The following is a 21,809-nucleotide window of genomic DNA, read 5'->3' as shown; positions in this document are numbered from 1 at the left end:
AGGAAAATTATAATGTCTTTAGGAAAATAATTTTCCGTATAAGAGATTAATGATGTGATCGAAGTATGGATTTTGTATCATAGGAAAAATTAATTGGCGTTCTATATTTTATGATTCGCGAAAATTGTTTCATATATTTTTACACGCAGCAATATTTTTCTGGGAAAATTATAATACTTACTACATTAATTAGGAAAACAATTTTCTGATTTAGAAAATAATAATGATCAAAGTATGGATTTTAAATCATAAGAATCAAGGAAAATTAATTGGTTTTCTATATTTGTATTTATATTTTATGACTCGCGAAAATTGTTTTACTTGGCATATTTTTACACAATATAATATTTTTAGGAAAATTATATTTACTGCATAGATTAAAAAATCAATTTTCTAAATAAGAAAATTAATAATGATTGAAGTATAAAAATAAGTTCTTTCGATTAAACATTTATCACAATTAATCGAACATATTTTATATCTTATAAATATCAATATTTTGTATTTGCATTTCTAATATCATAATTTTCAAAGTAAATTCCAATAATTAATTCTCTCTGTGCGGGAATCAAGAAAAACTAATTAGCTCTTCATATTTATATTTTATGGCTCACAAAAATTCTTTTACCCAGTGAAAATAGGGAAAATGGTTCAGGGTGTCTATAGCGGTCAGGAAAATCTGAAAAACCAGGTATTGTCAGGGAATTTTATAAATCTCGAATTGTCAGGGCAAAAAGTTAGGAAATTTTACTATTTATCTGAATTTTTTCACATTATTCTACATTTGTCGCAATAATGTAAAATTTTTCATTAAATAAATATAAACTTTTCCTTGACTCCCAGTACGTTAATTTTGTGTTAAAAATCGATTCGTACAGCGTGTTTATCAATTTATATTCTCATCTTGTTATATCATGTAGATTATACATTTGGAAAAAAATCGTACTAAAAAGTCAGTACTAAAAAATTAAAATTCTATCTTGAAAAATCTGAAAAAGTCAGGGAATTTTTTTCATCGAATCCGCCGGACACCCTGTGATTTCAATATAAACAAATTCCGAAAATATGTAAAAAAAAAAAAAAAAAAAAAAAAAAAAATAGCGGCGTCAGTAGTAAGAGACTCGACATGATCAGACTCACCTCCTCGACGTTGCAGTCGAAGCCGCCGTGCATCGCCTCGATGTTGATGTTAAGATCGTCGAGGAGGGCGGAATGATTGAGCGCGCCCATCAGCTGGCCCATCATGGTGCTGGGTGTCGCTGGACAGGGTGTCGGCGTGTTGGGCGGACTGGGACCAGCTGGTCCAGTTTGCGCCGGCTGATGCTGCGGCTGGTGCTGCGGCTGGTGCTGCGACTGTTGCTGCTGCTGCTGCTGCTGCTGGCGCTGCTGCGTTTGAATCATATACTGGAGCGTCTGCTGCTGATTGCTGTTGAGCGTCGTAGGGCTAGGCTCGCTCTGCTGGTACGAGGGCGACATGCCGGATGGTGACATTCCGGGGCTCAGGTTCTAATTTTCGAATTAGACGTGAAAAAGCAAATACATAATAGTATGTTAAAAGTTGAATATATGTATAATTAATATAATTCACAAACGAGATATGAAACGTATTTTCGCGCCGCAAAATATACTATTCTAATAGTGTTTTTTGCTTCGTAAATATATATTAAAAAAACTGTAATTTATTGCAAAATAAATCTCGAAAAATTAAACATTTTCGTTATTCGGTCTGCTGCGTAAATTTTTAAACTCTTGGAGAAATAAAATACAAAGAGTATTTTATATTTGTTAATAAAATAACTAACTCATGTAAATAAGAAATAAGTAATATAAAAATCTCTCGAAAATTGCTCAATTACAAGAGATGGATTGTCCCCGAGCTTGGCTCGAGTATGTTTGCGTTTGCATCGTTATCGAAAATACGTTTCGATACAATTTCATAAGCATATGATGCTTTTTTAAGCCAGTTTCAATAATGAAATGTAAATAAGCTTCCATCGAATGCTTGCAGATCTTTTCACACGAGACAACAAAAATATTCCTGCGAAAATACGTGCGGCGTCGTGAAAAATAACGTATTAAATGTCCGTAAAAAAGAAAAAAAAAGATTTCTCGATTCTTTCGCGACAATGCCTCTCTATTACGTATATATCACACATTTAATTAAAGTCCACAAAACGACGAATATTTGTATCAATCGCTTTCGTTCGCTGTCTCTCGCACGAGTAATATTAGATATAGAATACTGTACCACTAAACAGGCACTCCTACATATGTATGTGTTATAAAACGTACGTATATCCACGATCCTTATTGATTTTGCAACACTGCCAGGCCGAACGTGCGCAATATAAAAACCCGCCGAAACGTCCTCCTTTGTGGCGTTTTCGCGCGCGAAAAATCCGCCAAAAACGTACGGACTCACCATCTGACAGGCGCACGGCTGTAGATTGTGAAGCGGGCATCTCTGCTGATTGGCTGATTGCGGGGTAGGTGGCAGACTGTAGGATGCCGACGATGGGGTACGTAGGCCGTTGTTCCTCTGATATTGCGCTTCGTAGTAAGGCGGCGGTGGCCCGGTTTGCTGCTGATGGCTGGCCGGCGGTGACGTCTGATAGATTTGGTAGGGTTCCAGTTTCATCGTCTCTGCCAGGTTGCCCGCTAGGATCGTGTCTGCTATCGAGCACGATTTGCCACGTATCAATCACGTATCGCACTTTTTTTATCTTCTAATTCGTTTTAATATTACACAGAATTTTCTCTTAGAATTTACCCTGAAAATCGTGGTAATCTAAGACATTGTAATATTGAAAGAATTTTATAAGAGTTTTCCCAATTAATATTTATCACAATAAAAATAGATATTATGTATCACAATAATAAGATATAAAATATGTTCGATTAATTTTACTATGGACATATTAATATTTTTTATTGTGGCAAATATTAATCAGAGAAACTCTTATAGGATTCTTCCAATACCATATTCAGGGTGTCTAGCGGTCTGGAAAACCATTGTTAGGGAATTTTATAAATCTGGAATTGTCAGGCAAAAGTGAGGAAATTTTACTATTTATCTGGATTTTTGGTCAGGGAATTTTTTTCATAGAGTCTGCTGGACACTCTGTCCGAAAATCATGGTAATCTAACAATAAGACAACATAATATTGAAAGAATCTTATAAGAGTTTCTATAATTAATATTCATCGCAATAAAAATATATATTAGTGTCTATCACAATGAGATATAAAATATGTTCGATTAATTTTACTATGGACATATTAATATTTTTTATTGTACTAAATATTAATCGGAGAAACTCGTATAAGATTCTTCCAATACCATATATTGTCGCACGATTACCATGATCTTCAGGGTAAATTTTAAGAGAAAATTCTCCTCGTGTAGAGTCGTGATCGAGCTTTACTCGTCATGTGGTGTAATTTGCGAAAGAAAAGGGAGATTGGTGTTAAATATATATGTACCTAGTTGCTGTTCCGGACTGTAGGAAGGCGCGTAGGTCGGCGTCCAGTCTGGTTCCCCGAGAACCGCCGGGATAGGACTCAATCGGCCGCAGGAAGAGGCGTTGCTTGAAGCACGAGGACTTGAATAAAAGAATTTCGTTTCGTTTTATATTGTTTCCGCTACCGAAATTCATTCTCCATATACAAGTTCTCTTGTAACATGTGTATATGATATATGAATGTATATGTATATATACATATGATATATATGTGATATTTAACCCCTACATTCATCGTATTTATATCTCCAAATAATTAAAATCACTATTCTGAATTTTCCTTTGACTGATATTCGCATACTTGACATTTTTTTTGAAATAAAAAAAAATTTATTCGATTAATTCGGATTTTGCTCGATTCATTGAGGCTCCCGTGGTTAAAAAAAAAATATATATCAAAGTAGTATGTATATACCTATATATTTTTTTTAATATAAATTTTTGTATATATATTCAAAAAATTTATAATTGATATTTAACTCTCGCTCGAGCGAAAATTAAAGTCCGACCGTGACAAAACGTACCGGAAGTCAGAGGAGAGCTGGAATCCGCTGGCAGGTGGCAGGGGACTGTCCGGGAACAAATCTAGACCCTCGCCGACGCTACTGCTGGGACTAGACGTGGGTTCCAAGAGTCCGCCGCCGTTTCTCAGCGCGTCGGCGATCTTCTTCGAGCGGCCGCGTCGCTTCTCCAGACTTCCGGTGCTCTCCATAGTGGTGGCTCTGCAAAATGAACACGACGCGCGATATTGTAGACTTCGTGATCGAGATGAAACACGAAAGGACGAACAAATTCAGGGTGTCTAGCAGTCAGGGAAATCCGGACAATATCAGGGAATTTTATCAATCTGGAATTGTCAGGGAAAAGCGAGGAAATTTTACTATTTTTTTTATTGAGTCTGCTGGACACCTTGAAATTGTTATCAACCGTCCTGACTTATATACCTGCGACGAGCGGATTTGCCCGGTTTGGCATCTCGGTTGATCATCCACCAGGAACTCTTGCCGGTGCCCTCGTTTTGCACTCGCATAAACCTGCTGTGCAGCGACAGGTTGTGACGTATAGAATTCTGCAGACAGAATAAAAGCATAATTTATATAAGGAAGCTGCGATAGACGAAGAAAAAAATATTCTTAAATCATACATCAGAGAGTAGATATATAGGAATAATTAATTTTGTGTGCGATAAGAAGGTAAAAATATGAAAAATAATATGTTATTGAGGATTTTTGTGTCCAATATTTTGAGAAATCTTTTACGTTTAAAGAAGTTGAAAAATTATACGTCGAATAAATCAGCTTTAAGTAACCCTCCACCTCTATAAATTATACGAAGGATTTAAATTATGTTCGATGTTATATCCCGTAGTCTTTATCTAAATCCGCAGCGAAAAAGCAATTCGTATCGTCGCATGACATTCGTGTAAGGGAATACGAGAGTACATCGTATACGAAAAAATCAATTCGAAGAGTGAATCATAGAAAGCCCGCGTTTTATAGTTCCCCGTCGTCTCTCCTGTCTTCTTCATTAGGCAAATTGAATCGGTTACAAGAGGTCGGGTCTCTCCTTCTCTCTCTCTCTCTCTTCCGAAAAATTTCGGAAAGCTTCTACCTTAATACGAAAGTATCCGTTGTCGCGGAGGCGATAACAATTTCCGTCTTCGTCTCCCGGTTCTTCGCGCAAGATGGAAGATACTTTCAGACGAAAGACACACACGGTAGAAGACGGCGCGATAAATAAAACTGGCTTCTTCAAAACGGCCGTTATACCGCGGACGAGACAGGCGGAAGTTGACGCGAAGTACCGCGAAGAACTTTCGCAAACTCGTGCCGTGGCGTTTTATCGTTTCGTTAAGTCGCCGTCCTAAAACAGTCGCGGATTGTTAGCCTTTAAATAGACAGGGATTATCGTAAAAATCTAGTTTCTCCGACAGTTTCTTATCATTATACTATTATTATTATATCATGCGTATATAAGAAGATATCTTTCACCAGATTGCAAATATATTTATTATTTATTATATTGTATAATATATATTCTATATGTATTGTATTTAGAAAAATTCTTTGATAGAAAAATTAATATCTATATAAAAACTTATCTATCTCCATATCTGTATTTATATACGCGAGTATTAATTTTTATATTCTAAAATTTTTTATGATAGATTTTGGTAAAAATCACAAGCATCGGGTACTTTGACATATAAGAAGATATCTTTCCGCAAATTGCAAATATATTTATTATTTATTAGAATATATTTATTATATTGTATAATATATTTTTTATATGTATTGTATTTAGAAAAATTCTTTTATAGAAAAATTAATATCTATATAAAAACTTATCTATCTCCGTATCTGTATTTATATACGCGAGTATTAATTTTTATCTTCTAAAATTTTTTATGATAGATTTTGGTAAAAATCACAAGCATCGGGTACTTTGACATATAAGAAGATATCTTTCCGCAAATTGCAAATATATTTATTATTTATTAGAATATATTTATTATATTGTATAATATATATTCTATATGTGTTGTATTTAGAAAAATTCTTTTATAGAAAAATTAATATCTATATGAAAACTTATCTATCTCCGTATCTGTATTTATATACGCGAGTATTAATTTTTATCTTCTAAAATTTTTTATGATAGATTTTGGTAAAAATCATAAGCATCGGGTACTTTGACATCCAAAAATTTATAACGTGGAAATGTACACGATGCATTCTTTACTGCCAGAAAGAAATAGCTCGCCTTTATGATGCACATAGCATTTGCTGCTTCCACCCACGCAACACGTATCTCTTTCAATATCAATCCGCAAAAAAAAAAAAAAAGGAACCGACATATCTACCGAACGGCATCCATCCAGCGTGTAAATTCCGCTTGTGTAGTTTTAGACCGAATATCGCGGAGTCCGCGAACGCGACTGTATAACAAATAGAGGAATATAGTTTCGCGAACTGTTTCCTTCTGTTTCGCTGGTGTTTCCGGTCTCGATAAGCTCGCTAAATTAGCCGATGACAAATGAGTGCTCGCGATATAAATCCGAGCTCGACATTGCGCTTTTATCTCCAACTTGACCGATTTTTGAATATTCACGATAAGGATGGAAATATTTTTTTGCCGACAAATTCGAGAAGCTGCTGGCAGGAATGATTTCTTTTATGATCGTCAGCGTCGGGCTTCCTATGCCTTTAACCCTCCGCAACGAACTCTCGCTCAGGGCTATCAGCCATTCCAGTCGTGCAGTCGCGAGCTATACGGCGGGACTTTATAACCCTATCATCTACCCGCCTTTATCGGCACTACGCTCCAAAGATGAAGACGTTTTTGGCGCCAACGTTCTGATTTTTTTTTCGAATCGCCAAGTTTTCGCGAAGAATTAGATCGGAATATTCGCAGTATTTTATTTATAACTGCAACTCGAAAGAAATCGTATTTGGATCCTTAAGGGAATGCTGCCGTTGTCTGTTTGACCGATCTTAAGTTAGGGTAGGTTCATTTTTATATTATTATTATTATTTTTTCATTTTTATTATTTTTTCATGTCATCTCTATTGGGAGCTGATGCAAGAGGCCGATAAAATAATTAGGAATATGTGATTTTTTTTTACGTTTCTCGCTATATTTTTCCATGTATCTGTGAAATAATGGTATATAATTAATTACGGTTATTTGATTTAAGTAACTCAAACCTAACAAAAGTACTTAGATATGTTTGCGAAGAAATGTAAAATAATTGAATAATTCTAATTTCAATAGAATTGAGAAAAAAAATGTCCAAACTGATAAAAATTACAAAAGCGACAAATCAGATAAGAAACTGCTGTACCCGACATGCTACTGCCATTCTCTTGATGTTAATTAGAATTATGCAAAGTACAAACTATAGCTAAGAAGTCCCTTCAATGTCGATCAACCCCGACAATATTTAATTAAATTTCCCATCTCTATTCATAACGTAACTAGAAAGATATCGTTTAGAAAGAGAGACGCTCTGCCGAGATTAGTCGACTTGAGTCTCAAGATAGAGATCACTTTTCGTTGATCTCGCGACGCAAGGAACGAACTTCATATTCTCTCTCCCTCTCTCTTTCTTTCTCTTTGGGTTCCGACTGTGATACTCGGCTGTCGATAAAGCTCGGCACTTTCGTCCAAAATCTCTATAAACCGCGAAGAAACAGTCCTCGTCTTCGGAGAAGGAACGCGACAAAGATGGCCGGCGATGCTCGATTAGATGAGGGCAAGAGAGAAAAACGATTTTTATCTCACGTCCGAATGGACTGTATAACGCGTAATTTATAGGATCTATATACTCGTCCTCTTCGTATTCATACGTCGGCAATTTCACTAACGCGTGATAAGAAATGCCGAAATTTAATCGCATCCTTCAAATTCATGGTCGATGGGGGGATGTGTGCGAAGCTGGCGTCTAATTTCGTAGAAACTGGCTTTATTTTCAATTGTTCTAGACACGTTGAATTTAAACAAATAGTTCTGATTAAAGCAACGAAAATGCCTTGGGACGCCAACTTTGTCCTACGGCATTTTCCTTACCAATAATTATTTATCACGAGAAAAATATTTTTGCATACAAATATGTTGCGATTATAGATACATCCATCTTTATAATTAATTGTAGCTTATATATTTATATCATGTATGTTATAATGCAAAAAATAATAAGGTCGCTCTAATATATGTATGTATTTTATTTGTTACAGGTAGTCGTACTGATAAACTACGCGCGAGTTCGCGAGTTTGCTAGATTCTCGAGTGCCAAATCCATCGTTGCTTTGTATTTTCGATTATAGTTTTCTCATATAATGTACGCGAAATACGCGTGCGATTCACGCGTCGTGTCGGGAGTGCCGTGTAAAGTGCCGCGCGTCGGGAGTGCCGTGTAAAGTTCCGGACGATCGTAATTATTCGTCTTTTGCGAGTGTCGCGAGTGCTACGAAGGACCAAGAGGAGGCTCAGGGAGGCATCAGGCGACAGCAGGACAACTGTGAGGTATGCAAAATATATATCTATATAGGAAAATATCTATACTAATGTACAATAATAATTATTTCAAAGTAATTAATATAGACACATTTTTAAAAAAATGATGTACAGATTTTTTCTCGACTTTTAAAAAGATATTTAAACAAATATAACAAAAATTATGTTTTTTTGAAAAAAATGTTATTGAGAAAATATATAAATTTTTAGAAAATATAATAACTATAGAAAAGTCTCTTATATAATTCAACTCGTGGATATATCTATTGCATTAATTCTAACTTACATATTTATATCGTGTATGTTATAATGATGCGAAATAATAGGATTATTCTAATTTTGTATATAATTTATTTGTTCACAGACATTATACAATCTACGCGTGCGATTCGCGCATCGGGAGTGCCGTGCAAAATTTCGCGCGTCGGGAGTGTCGTGTAAAGTTCAGCGCGTCGGGAGTGCCGTGTAAAGTTCGGACGATCGTAATTATTCGTGTTTTGCGAGTGTCGCGAGTGCTACTAAGGAGCAATGACAGTCGACCAAAAAAGGAAAAGGAGAAGGAGGAGGCCTAAGGAAGCATCGGGGCAACTTTAAGGTATGCAAAATAAAAGTATTTTCTAAACTGCACTGTTTATGAGATATTCCACAGTTTTTCCAGATTTCAAAACATCCTATATGTATATATATTTTTAAAATAAAACATATGTATATACATAATTTGAATATTTTCTTTTCAGATCAATATGCTATGCAACTCCGCTATTGCAGGTGTCGGTGAGTGAGAAATTATTTATTCTTTAACATTTCCATAGTTGGAATGCATGAAGCTTCTTATTTCGTGCGTCTTATTGTATAGAAATTGACAGAAAAGCGACACATGTTGACGCAATCACATAGAAATTTTCTATTTATCCCCTCTGTATTTTTTATTGCAAAAAAAATAATTCTGCAAAATCATGAGATACAAATATTAATTATGTCATACTAATAATTATCGCGCTTATCTTATATTAATTCTCAAAGATCCTTTAATTTATTATAAAATTTTTGTTATAAATTAATTATGAAATTTAAATTATAAAATTCCTAAAGAGTCCTAATTTTTCTCGTTGCGTTTTAATGTGTGCTCGAAATAATAATTGTCATACTGATAATTACGTTTATCACGCTTATCTTGCTTATGTTAACACTCTATCAAGGTTCACTTAATTTATAAAATTTCTTATATATATATAAAATTAATTATAAAATTTAAATCACATAAAATTCTTAAAGAGCTCTAATTTTCCCGTCGATGAAAGATATTCTCGTTGCGATTTAATGTGTGCTCGATGTCGCGACGCGCGTACAACGTGCTCGCGGAACGAGGACAGCATTCTTGCCGGCGATCAATTACATCTCGGTTTCGACAGATTGCAAATGGCCTTTCCGATACGGGGAATGCGGAAATGTACGAACGGACGCTCGCTCGTCACAGGGAATTTGCGATGATGATTGGCGGCGGTGGCCCCAAGGAAAGGGACGGGCTTGAATAATGAATCGCGATCGTTAGGTAACTACAAGCACGGAAGCTTTAATTCTTAATCCGCCGCGGAGACAGAAAAAGGCCCGGCCTGAACAAACGATTTGTCTCGATCGCCTCGAGCTTCGAGGATGCATGATTCGACATGCACTCTCGCCGATATACGTCATTTTCTACCGTCGTGCACGGAAAGAAATCTGCGAAACGGAAATCGTATGAAAATCATGTGGATTGGAGAACTGTGGAAATAGGATTTTTTTCATCACACATATTCCAGTTCGATAATTTCTCTCTTTTAAAGATAAAAACGTCAAAGGGAAGAGATTATTGGTGTAATAATGCAAAAAGCAGTGTTGATAATATGAGATTGCATTATATATACATTTTGCATCAATAATATATGTAATACAAAAATTATATAATATATAATATTATGTAATATCAATATATAATATTGTGCAATATTAATATAATATTACATATAATATTAAACATGTATTAATGAATAAATTTCCGAAATATGCGAGGGGATATATAAAGACCCAAATATTAATAAATATAACAGTTCGTCCAAGAAATACAAAGAGCTATCGTACGCAACGATTTCAGAAATACATCTATCGTTTCGCGTACTTCATTTTTCGGCTGTCTTAATATATTACGTCTAAATAATCTCGTCATGCCGCAATATGTGTTTGGAAGCCATGCGTGAGACGGGAAACGATTATAAATAGCCGTATAAATATCGCGGAAGGAAACAGGGTTCTACATCAATTTTTACGGACGTGGTTTTTATCTTGTCATGGCGTATCTCTCACGCTTCTGTAAGTCTTTCTTATCAGAAGGACGCGCGGTTGCTAAAGTTGCGGTTTGCGGACAGGTCGAAACCGCGCTCGTGTCTTAACTTGGATGATTTTCATCACGCCATAAAGAGACCTCATAACCAAGCTTGAGATAACGATAACACGTTTCAGCGTCAACAGAGGATGTACATTAAGTAATTGCTGTTTGACACACAGCTCTGATTATAATTTTAAAACCAGAGTGTGAGTCTACAGCTTTCGTCAATCAATATATTGTATAATCTGAGAAAGTGTTTTAATGAATAAGTAAAGCCAGACCACGTTATAGTTGCGCATTCTTAATGCATCGTGCATATTTAATCGCGTGGAATATTGATTAATTAATTTATTTTGTTTTATTGATTAATTAATTAAATTATACGCTTTTAACCACTTCTCCTTTGCAAATAGACTGAGTGAACTTTGTTGAATGAGTACTTTCTAAAGTTAGACAAAAGCATTTCTTTAGTAAGGCAATAGAGATTTTCCCCTTTGACCTCGGTTTTTAGTCTACAGTAAACTCGAGTTCCCTTTGAACTTGTGCCTCGATATAATTTAACAGAGGTATCGCGTTGTGAAGATTTAAACCTCTCTACCGCTTTCTTATTAGAAAATTTGCGACGGTCCATGTTTAATTTGAATTCAATCTCACTTGAAAGTTATATTATATAGGTACATTTAAATAAATTTCTGGTTTTTTTTTTTTTTTTTTTTTTTTCCGGATATTCGATTTTTAATTTTTTCACACAATTGTCGATCGACTATAGCGGCCGAATTAAAAAATTTGACATGATTAATTGACACGAAATTAAATTTGAAAACTAATTTAAGCCTCTGTTGTTCGTAGGAAGCTTTTTAATTTTGGCTCTCAATTTATTTGTTCGATTTATTCGAAGAAATCCTCGTTCTTTTCCGAAATAATCGCGTCCACGTTACGTAACAACAGTTGTCAACGTCAGTCGAAAGTTTGGCAGCGATTGCGAGCGTAAAAGCTCGCAATAGAGAAGCGGGTATCGTTTTACATCGGCGACGACGTTTGTGCTCTCAGGTGATTAGATGATGACCGAGAACCGATCACATCCACGAAGAAGACTGCCAACAAGACCATCCCACCAATCCGCGTATATAACTCTCCCTCTCTCTTTCTCTCTCGGTATACATTAATTCAATTCCATTGACGAGCCCAATTTCGTAAAAAGCATTTGCCGAACGATCGAAGAAGGATCGAGTGTGCAGTTGCTTATGGCCGGAGACATGTGTATATATATATATATATATATATATATATATATATATGTGTGTGTATATATATATATATATATATATACATATACACGTGCACACACACTCGCTCACGTGTACACCCACGCACCGCCTACCTGTATGCACTTTAGCCAGGCCACTCGTTTCGTGCTGACGTAAAAGTGATCCGTTACAAGTGGCGCGGCAAGACTTCGCTTTTACATCAAACAGACTTTTTTTCATTTTTTCCCCTCCACTTTATAATTATTTTTCAGAAATTATTTTTCGAAAAAAATAATCTTTTTCTCGATTTTTGTTTTTACACGCGCACTCTCAAAGGACCCGTTGTATTAATTAAACAAAAGGATTACCTACTTGTATTCCGCGTACTCTGGTTTCTTTCCACGCGAATACCGATAATTTGTATCGCGCGAAATTTTTATTCGCGTTCTCATTAAAGGGATGTTGTTTTACCGACTTTAAGTTAGGTTAGGTTCACTTTTTTAAATTCAAGTGCGAATCTTTTGATACAAGCTTTTAATCCCATTTTTATTATTTCTGTATTATTCTTTCATATCGTTTCTATTGAGAGCACCATATTTTGTGCATAAATAAACAGCAGAATGTTTGTATTAAATAGGTATTGTTCTGAGCTGATGCAAGGAGTCGATAAAAAAACTGTAAGTTTTTAACTTTTATTGTTTTTTAATACGAAATTACAGCGCTCCCCGTTCATTATTATCAATACTTTAATTGTGGAGAAGGATTTTTCAATCTGTATAGCCCATAAAAAGAAAATCCCTTAAACTCAAAGTCGGTAAAACAGACTTGGTCAGCATCCTCTTAACATACAAATTAACTCGCGAGTGAGACTAAAGGAATAGCTTCGGTTAATTCGCGCTCGAGATCGGAAGTCTCACGAGCGAGAAGTAAAGCGGATTCTACTGCTCGAAAATTGCGAGCACTCAAATCAGAAATCTAGATTGTCGGCCAAATGTAAGATCGAACGAGCGCTCAATTCGCTCGGTGATGAACCGGAAGAGAATCCAAAGAGAAGGAGAGAGAGATATCGGAGAAAGCGAAAAGACAGTTCCCGGGTAGAGAAGGAAGGAAAGGAGGAGCACTCTTTCTCTCTTTTTCCGCCGGAGAAAAAGTATAAGGGAGAAACAGTGAGCCAATTCACTAATCCCGATTTCCGATCGCGTACATCCATTCGCGTATTTACGTTAACAGCTTCGATCAGTTTCCTCTCCATTTCCTTGCTGTGTTGAAGATAGAAGGGAGAAAAGGCCATCTCGTCTCGGCCGATTCGCGGCTCTCGAGATCTTCCTTTGGAAAGCTATATTTGCACGAGTTTCGCGGACGCGAGATCGTAACAGATATATCGCTTTCCCCGAGTGCGTTTCCCTCGAAACTGAATGTTAACAGCGTTTTTCGAAGGAAAATTGCGAAGAGAAGGAGATGGTCCGATGGACAAAATCGAGAGAAGTAATTTTTCTTAAGTGAAGCGAGTCATCTCTCCTTTCTCGATCAGTACTTTCGAGTAAAGTTTCAATATTTGATCAGAATTGGGAATGTATAAAAATTCATATTTATAAATTTAAGATTTTAAAAAATTGGATATATAATTGAAATATATTTGAAAAAATTAATTTTTAAATATTAATGGACATTACATGGAAAAGGAGCTTTTAAATCTTGTGAAATGAAGTTTACGCGATACAATAACTTTTTGGAATAAAGTAGGAAAAAATAAAAAATGGAATAAAATTGCAATATTTGCAAAATCTCTGGAAATGTACAATATCTTTCTTTTTCGCTGCTATATATATAACTTCTCGAAAAGCGAAAGAGATGGCTCGTCTCGCGACGAAGCTCTCGCAGAATTTAATCCGAGATACTCGCGATCGTTCGTCTCTTCCGTAACTGTATATCATAAATACAGCTCCGCGATTCCGCAATGGGCACTATCGGAAAGTGGCGGTCAATATTAACCGAATATAACCGCGCTGTGTGTCCTGGCGAGATGCGCTGCCAATAAAATCGGAGAAAAACTACCGATCTTCCCGGCGGAAACGAAAGGGCTCCCTCTTCTTCGACATTCGCGGTATCATCGCGCAGATAAAGAAACGCTATATTGTAATAGCCGAGAGAGGGCTGAAAAATTCCGAGATATTCTGAATCTTCCCTCGTTCTCTCTATTTTCGGCGGTAATAGATTTCTTTATCGACTCGGCCCCGGGTCCTCTTTATCGCGATTGAGATATCGGCAAATAGAAAAACGCGCGGCAGATATCCCGATTTCCGGAAAGTTCGGAAGTTCGTCCCGCGACATAGGTGCGGATAATTGATCGCGCAGCTTCTTCTCCAAAGTTTCTCCCTTAGGCCGGCGCTTCCCGAAAATCTCGATTCACCTAAAGTATCATCTTCAGCGGCGAGATTTTTTAATTAATTTTTTTTACTTTAATTTTTATCATAAACTTTTTTAAAATTTTGTTAATGCTTTGAAATGAATTTTTATTATTAAAAAATTTTTTATAAAATTTGTGTATGATAAAAATTAAAATAAAAGATTAATGATAAAATTTTATAAAAATGTTTTTAATCTCAACTATAATGATCCTCAAAATGAATCTTATTCAATTACAATTTGATAAATGATGAAGATTATTATGATGACAATTATTTGAGCTTGGATAAAAATTCACGCGAGAAAATAGAAAAGACAGAGATAAAATTCAAAAAGATTTCTTCTCCAAAGTTTCTCCCTTAGGCCGGCACTTCCCGAAAATCTCGATTCACCTAAAGTATCATCTTCGGCGAGATTTTTTAATTAATTTTTTTTATTTTAATTTTTATCATAAACTTTTTTAAAATTTTGTTAATGCTTTGAAATGAATTTTTATTTTTATAAAATTTGTGTATGATAAAAATTAAAATAAAAGATTAATGATAAAATTTTATAAAAATGTTTTTAATCTCAACTATAATGATCCTCAAAATGAATCTTATTCAATTTCAATTTGATAAATGATGAAGATTATTATGATGACAATTATTTGAGCTTGGATAAAATTTCACGCGAGAAAATAGAAAAGACAGAGATAAAATTCAAAAAGATTTCTTCTTCAAAGTTTCTCCCTTAGGCCGGCGCTTCCCGAAAATCTCGATTCACCTAAAGTATCATCTTCAGCGGCGAGATATTTTAATTAATTTTTTTTATTTAATTTTTATCATAAACTTTTTTAAATTTTGTTAATGCTTTGAAATGAATTTTTATTATTAAAAAATTTTTTATAAAATTTGTGTATGATAAAAATTAAAATAAAAGATTAATAATAAAATTTTATAAAAATGTTTTTAATCTCAACTATAATGATCCTCAAAATGAATCTTATTCAATTACAATTTGATAAATGATGAAGATTATTATGATGACAATTATTTGAGCTTGGATAAAAATTCACGCGAGAAAATAGAAAAGACAGAGATAAAATTCAAAAAGATTTCTTCTCCAAAGTTTCTCTCTTAGACCGACACTTCCCGAAAATCTCGATTTACCTAAAGTATCATCTTCAGCGGCGAGATTTTTTAATTAATTTTTTTTATTTTAATTTTTATCATAAACTTTTTTAAAATTTTGTTAATGCTTTGAAATGAATTTTTATTATTAAAAAATTTTTTATAAAATTTGTGTATGATAAAAATTAAAATAAAAGATTAATGATAAAATTTTATAAAAATGTTTTTAATCTCAACTATAATGATCCTCAAAATGAATCTTATTCAATTACAATTTGATAAATGATGAAGATTATTATGATGACAATTATTTGAGCTTGGATAAAAATTCACGCGAGAAAATAGAAAAGACAGAGATAAAATAGATAAGTTCTGTTGGAATTATACATAGTTGAGAAAATAGAGCGAGCAGAGAGACCGGGGTAATTTCGTAATTTTTTTTCCGGGAAGGGTTAAAAATGTACCCGGAGATGTACTCGTCCGAAGGACGAGTATACGATACGTAAGGAAAGGGACGGGAAAGGCTTTCGCTCAAATTAGATACGGGAGAGTCCTGGACTTGTCGGCGCGCGCATACGCCGATTTCGCCGCAATTTATACGTGGCAGTATTTTTGTGCAATTTGTGCCGGTTATGAGGACGTAGAAGCACGAGATGGTTCCACCGTGAAAAATATAGCGCGAATTTATCGCGAGGAGAGACCTGCGTCTTTCATCGCTCCCTCTCTTTTTTCTCTCTTCTCTCTCCCTCGTTGACAGAATATCCATTATTCGTCACTGTCGGCACGAGAGTGACCTGGAGCTAAAGTTACAAGTCATTCCTTCGGAAATTATCCGTCTTATACGCAGAGTCGGACACAACAAGTTTTCCCTTCACACATTAACATTTAAATATTAATATAAATCAAATAAATTATTTCATTTGTTCGAGCAGTTCGCGGATCAGAAGTCATCGATTTTCCTCAAATTCTCTTAATTCGATACAAGAGAGGGAAAAAAGAAAGGTGGGATGGCTTTTTTCCTCTTTGCGAGGCGACTTTTGACAGTCATCCTTCTTCCTTCGGATTCTCCGCGTTCCTTTAGTCTTGTCCCGTCGTTCGCCGACTGCCACTCGCTTCCTTTAAGTTGGCTTAGGTCGAAAGAACCGGTGGTAATTCACGCTTAGGGAGCTTGATGGATATCCCCGATGCCAACACGACGTTGCGACGCCCGGCTCGTCGACGACGAATTCCCCTAACTGTTACAAACGAGTAGCGCTTTCAAGAGTGCGGACGATTTTTGCTTGGTTTTTTTTCTTCTAAGAAAAGAACGCGCAAAGTTAATTGAAATCTGGAAAAATTAATCGACGACGAGTCGATCGATTAATTCCGTATCTCAGCCTTTCGTACTGAGCTCGCGATAAGGGTGATTGAGATAATTAAATATGCGTTTGAGGAATGTCGAAGTTTTTTAATGAAAGAAAAATTAGTGTGCTCGGAAAAAAAGGAAAAGTAAATATAAAATAATTTCTATATTATAATAATATCTTTTGAAGTAAACTTATGTATATATAATTTTTTATTTGAATTTTTAAATCTTTTATTTGAATTTTATACATATATTATATTTAATGTGCACGTGTATTTTTCAGATGAGCAAAATCGTTTATGTGTTACATGCAATTTACACTTTGCTTAATCTATTTTCACGTAAAATTTAAAAATTTCTAGAATCGTCGTGAATTTTCAGGATTTAATATTCCGTTGAAAGTAGCACTAATGTAATCTAATTGACTAATCTCATTCCGTTTCCAATCGATCGGACCTATTTTCTAGCCAGCGACGTACTCACTCAATAACCGGTTACGTAAGAGAAACACGCATCTCTCGAACTCGCATTATCATTAGATAAATTTAGGCATCGGTCGAGATAATCGATTGAAGTGAGCAGGTGTACTTTCACGTGCTATGCTATAAAAAATAAATAGAAATAAATTTTTGCCGAAATTACCACAAGTATGTCAAATGTCAAAGAGATAAAAGAAGGTTATAGAATATTTTGAGATTGTCAGATATAGAAACAGCACCTGCAGTAATAATATTTGTGATATAAATTAATTTAACCAATTTCTTTTTATGTTTATATACGATAAATAAATTCCTCTCGATTTTATGTGTAGTATAAATAATTAATTCTTCTGAAAATATAATGACAAACATTTAATTCAAAAAACTGTCAATCTTCTCAAATGAAAAGAGATTTAAAATATACTTTAGATTCCAGATTAATTCCTAAATCGCATTTTAAAGCGAGAATTAATAGTAAATAAAAAATAAGAAAATTGAAAGATTATGGAAATATATAAAAGTACACATCTCGCGCGATTAATTGTATATTAAAATAATGTAGCGACAACTTGAGAACTGCATTCATATCGAGATTTAAAACATACTTTAGATTCCAAATTAATTCTTAATTAATTTGTGCGTGTTAAGGGGATGCTGCTGTTGTTCTGTTTTACCAACTTTAAGTTAGGTTCACTTTTTATTGAATATTGCATTATTCTTTTTATTGTATTATTCTTTTATGTTATCTCTATTGGAAGTGCCATATTTTGTGCACAAATAAACTGCAGAACTTTTGTATTAAATAAGTATTGTTATGAGCTGATGCAAGAAGCCGATAAAAAACCGTAATTTTTTAACTTCTATTGTTTTTTTTATACAAAACTACAGCGCTCCCCGTTCATTATTATCAGCACTTTAATTGTGGGGAAGGATTTTTCAATCTGTATAGCTCAAAAAAAGAAATCCCCTTGAACTGAAAGTCGGTAAAACAGTCATGGTCAGCATCCTCTGAAAGCGAGAAGAAATAATAGCAGCTAAAAAATAAGAAAATTGAAAAATTCTACAAATATATAAGAGCACACATCTCGCGCGATTAATTGTATATTAAAATAATGTAGCGACAACTTGAGAACTGCATTCATATCGCGGATGAGCCATCTTATCTGTGACGTCGAGATGTAATCGGCTGCAGTAGCGAGACGAGCCGGGCTTATCAGCCTCGTTTTCCGATCGAATGTAATTTTTATTGCGCCGAGCAACAGCGATAACAATTAACGGCCACTGAAACAATGGATTATAAGAGGGTGGGGACCGTCTTAACCACCCCAACCACAATCGCGCGGCCGACTTTAATCCGAGTAAGCACGATCGAATGGCTCTGCGTGTACATGTGCGCGATTGTGTGTGGGTCTCGATCGGATATCCGGATAGCTATGCGGTAAAACGAGCCACGGGACCCTGACACCATTGATAACGATTCCTCTGCTTGCCTTAATCTTTTCCCCACCCTTTCTTCCGACGTCGTGATGGTCGTCGTCAACGAGATCTCGTTCTCTTTTCTCACTTTCTTCCGTCGTTAGTCGTCGCGGAAAATTTCGTTGCAGAAAAATGACAGGTCAAAATAATAATAATAAAAAAAAAAAAAAAAGAAATACAATATTCCCGATCGCGAATGAGGGAGACTCCAATTCGATATATAATTCTTACGCGTATTTTCGTAAACCGTTCGCGCACCTGTTATCGGTCGCAAATGCAATTTCATTGTTACGTTATAGACCTCTGCAAAATATAAGTGCAATCTCCACGTTGTGAGGCGGTTATCGCGATATTTATTCCAAGCTTCGTTTATATTGTATCGTCGTGAGTGCAATTGCATTTTTTTTATCCTTTTTTATATTTTTTATATAATAGATGAACGCCCTATCGCCTGCATACAAACATTACTTCCCAGAATTAATATCTAAAAACATTCTACGGTCTGTCTCTCTCTCTCTCCCTCTATCTCTCTCTCTCTCTCTCCCTCTATCTCTCTCTTTGTTACTTTGCTTATATTTTTATGTTGAATAAAAATACACATTTTTCCCCTTTATAGAAAGTTTTACGCTTCGCCGAAAAGATTTTAAAGAAAATAACACGATCGCCGGTTTTATTGAATTGAAATCTAGGACAACGTCAGACTAATTCTAAGAAATGTCGCACGACCGCGATTCCACGCAAAAGATTCGATGCCATTGAATTTGTATCAAGTAACGCGTTCCATGCTTATCGGAGTGTCTGATGACTTCCTGATTGCGTTGCAGTTTCGTCGCATAACGACACAACGAGTGCGACTATCAATGTACAGAGTTCGAAAAAATCATTGTCGTTCATATCAAACTGCGAGCAGCAGCTTCAAAGTGTGTACGCGAGAAAATTTTTAAATAGCTTTTAATAGCTTTTCAGTCGGATTCCGAACATGACCTGAATAGCTTTATTTCATCTTGTGTAAAATAAATTGTGTGTGCTAACAACAAAATTTAAAATTATCTTAATGTATAACGCTTTATTTAAATTATCCATATATAAAATATTATTATTTCTGTATATCTAGCTGCATGTCTATTTAGAGCTGATAAATCTGTGTTAGGAATAAATTAGCGCTTGTTTTATCTAATCAAAGTGCATAAATTAAGCATCAATGTCGCATCACGCTACTATTATTAAGTATTTAGAAAATTACAAGGTTTTTTTACGCTCTCATACGGAAAACACGCAATTAATTAATAATTTTACAGATGCTGCAGAATTTATGTTGACATTTAAAGTATCTCCACATTGTATTCCCGAGATTCTTTCTTCTTATTATCGAGTAAATGCGTCTCGCGTGCAATAGGTAATTAGGACGTGACATTCCTCGCTTGCGGAATCGCTGGCAGAGTTCTCTCGGTATCTCTCCCAGTAAGGCGATATTAATTCTCTTAAACAGTAATATTCCATTAATCCGATGATAAACGCCGCACGGTTATCTCCGAGCTGATAGGTTATCACGAGTCATACGGCGCCCAACGCGATTTGATTGAAGGAAAAACTGCTTTTCTTCATCAACACTTGAGATCGATTTGAGAAAACAAGGCGAGAACATGCGTGGTCAGTCAGTTATATTTAAAAAAAGCCTCGAATTCAATTGATCCAGATGTAACAACCGTCGCGGAAAAACTGTGTATTTGCGTGCAACTTCAAAAGATCAAAAGATTAATTAAAGTTTTATATTTAGATTTTTTTATTTCTAATATTATTCAAGTCATTTTTCAATTATTTTCAATTATTTATTTTTTACAGTAAGCCTGAGAACTAAAGTATAATATATAGTCATCGCACAAATCTTATTTAAAGCATTTAAGTTATTTTTCAATTATTCTCAATTATTTATTCAATTATTTTCAATTATTTATTTTTTACAGTAAGCCTAAGAACTAACTAAAGTATAATATATAGTCATCGCACAAATCTTATTTAAGTCATTTTTCAATTATTTTCAATTATTTGTTGAATTATTTGCAATTATTTTTTTACAGTGAGCCTAAGGCTGAAGTATAATATAGTTTTTGCACAAATCCTTTTGTGAATCTCATTTTCGATATTTGACCATAGCTCATTTTATTTTGAAATTTATATGTGCAGTGATGAATTTGCCAATCTCTGCAGCATTAGTTTATATCGTTTTCCCTGCAAATTCTTTCCGAATACGGTCCTGTCGAGAGTCCGCAAGACGACTGCAACGTCGGTTACATCACCGGTTAGGAGCCGGCAAGTGGGTTAGCCGGCGAATTCCGTGTCGTAACCTTCTTTTCCGCCGGCTAGCTCCAAAACAGCCGAAAAACTGCGAACGTATCCGTCTTCGGGGACGCGACGATCGGCTTTTCGGCGAAATCGGAGCTTTTCACATATCGCATATGTATGTGTACGTGCGCGACATACGCGGACTTGAATCTCGCCAATCTCGCAATTATTATGCTAATACTCCGGGAATAAAAGCTCTCGGGTATCGTCTCGTCCAGCAGACTTTCGCTTTTTCGGACTTTTTGCCCTCCATTGTCCCTCATCTTACGAAACTTTGATCACAATTGCATTATGTTCGCGAATTCTGCACATGCCATCGTAAAATAAAATCGTACAGACAAATTCTACTGGCATTTCACCTCTCTTTCTCTTTCTTTTATCCTATTTTAAAGTTTTATTAATTTTATTAATTGAATTTTACTAATGTTTTAGTAAGATTTTTTTACACGGAGAAAAAATAATTAACTTGAGTACATTAATTTAGTTCATTACCATTTTTTTCT

The 21,809-nt window shown here is 35.1% G+C and overlaps 1 protein-coding gene across 2 annotated transcripts in view; it reads right to left on the bottom strand.

The window, feature by feature from the left end:
• Nucleotides 1-21,809, bottom strand: part of foxo (forkhead box, sub-group O) — a 149,577-nt gene that overhangs the window by 2,714 nt on the left and 125,054 nt on the right. The window contains exons 2-6 of one of the 2 annotated variants that reach the window (XM_029319919.2): nucleotides 4,465-4,589; nucleotides 4,045-4,242; nucleotides 3,483-3,601; nucleotides 2,423-2,670; nucleotides 1,141-1,506 (exon numbers count right to left, since the gene is read on the bottom strand). In XM_029319919.2, the coding sequence (XP_029175752.1) occupies nucleotides 1,141-1,506; nucleotides 2,423-2,670; nucleotides 3,483-3,601; nucleotides 4,045-4,242; nucleotides 4,465-4,589 (1,056 nt within the window). Of the gene's footprint in view, nucleotides 1-1,140; nucleotides 1,507-2,422; nucleotides 2,674-3,482; nucleotides 3,602-4,044; nucleotides 4,243-4,464; nucleotides 4,590-21,809 lie in introns of both variants that reach the window. The other variant, XM_029319918.2, reaches the window with a different exon arrangement.

This window comes from Nylanderia fulva, unplaced genomic scaffold (assembly GCF_048542155.1).
Source record: "Nylanderia fulva isolate GAGA-0341 unplaced genomic scaffold, ASM4854215v1 Scaffold20, whole genome shotgun sequence".
Lineage (NCBI taxonomy): Eukaryota > Metazoa > Arthropoda > Insecta > Hymenoptera > Formicidae > Nylanderia > Nylanderia fulva.
The sequence above is the reverse complement of the archived record's forward strand: the minus strand, read 5'-3'. Positions and strand labels throughout refer to the sequence as shown.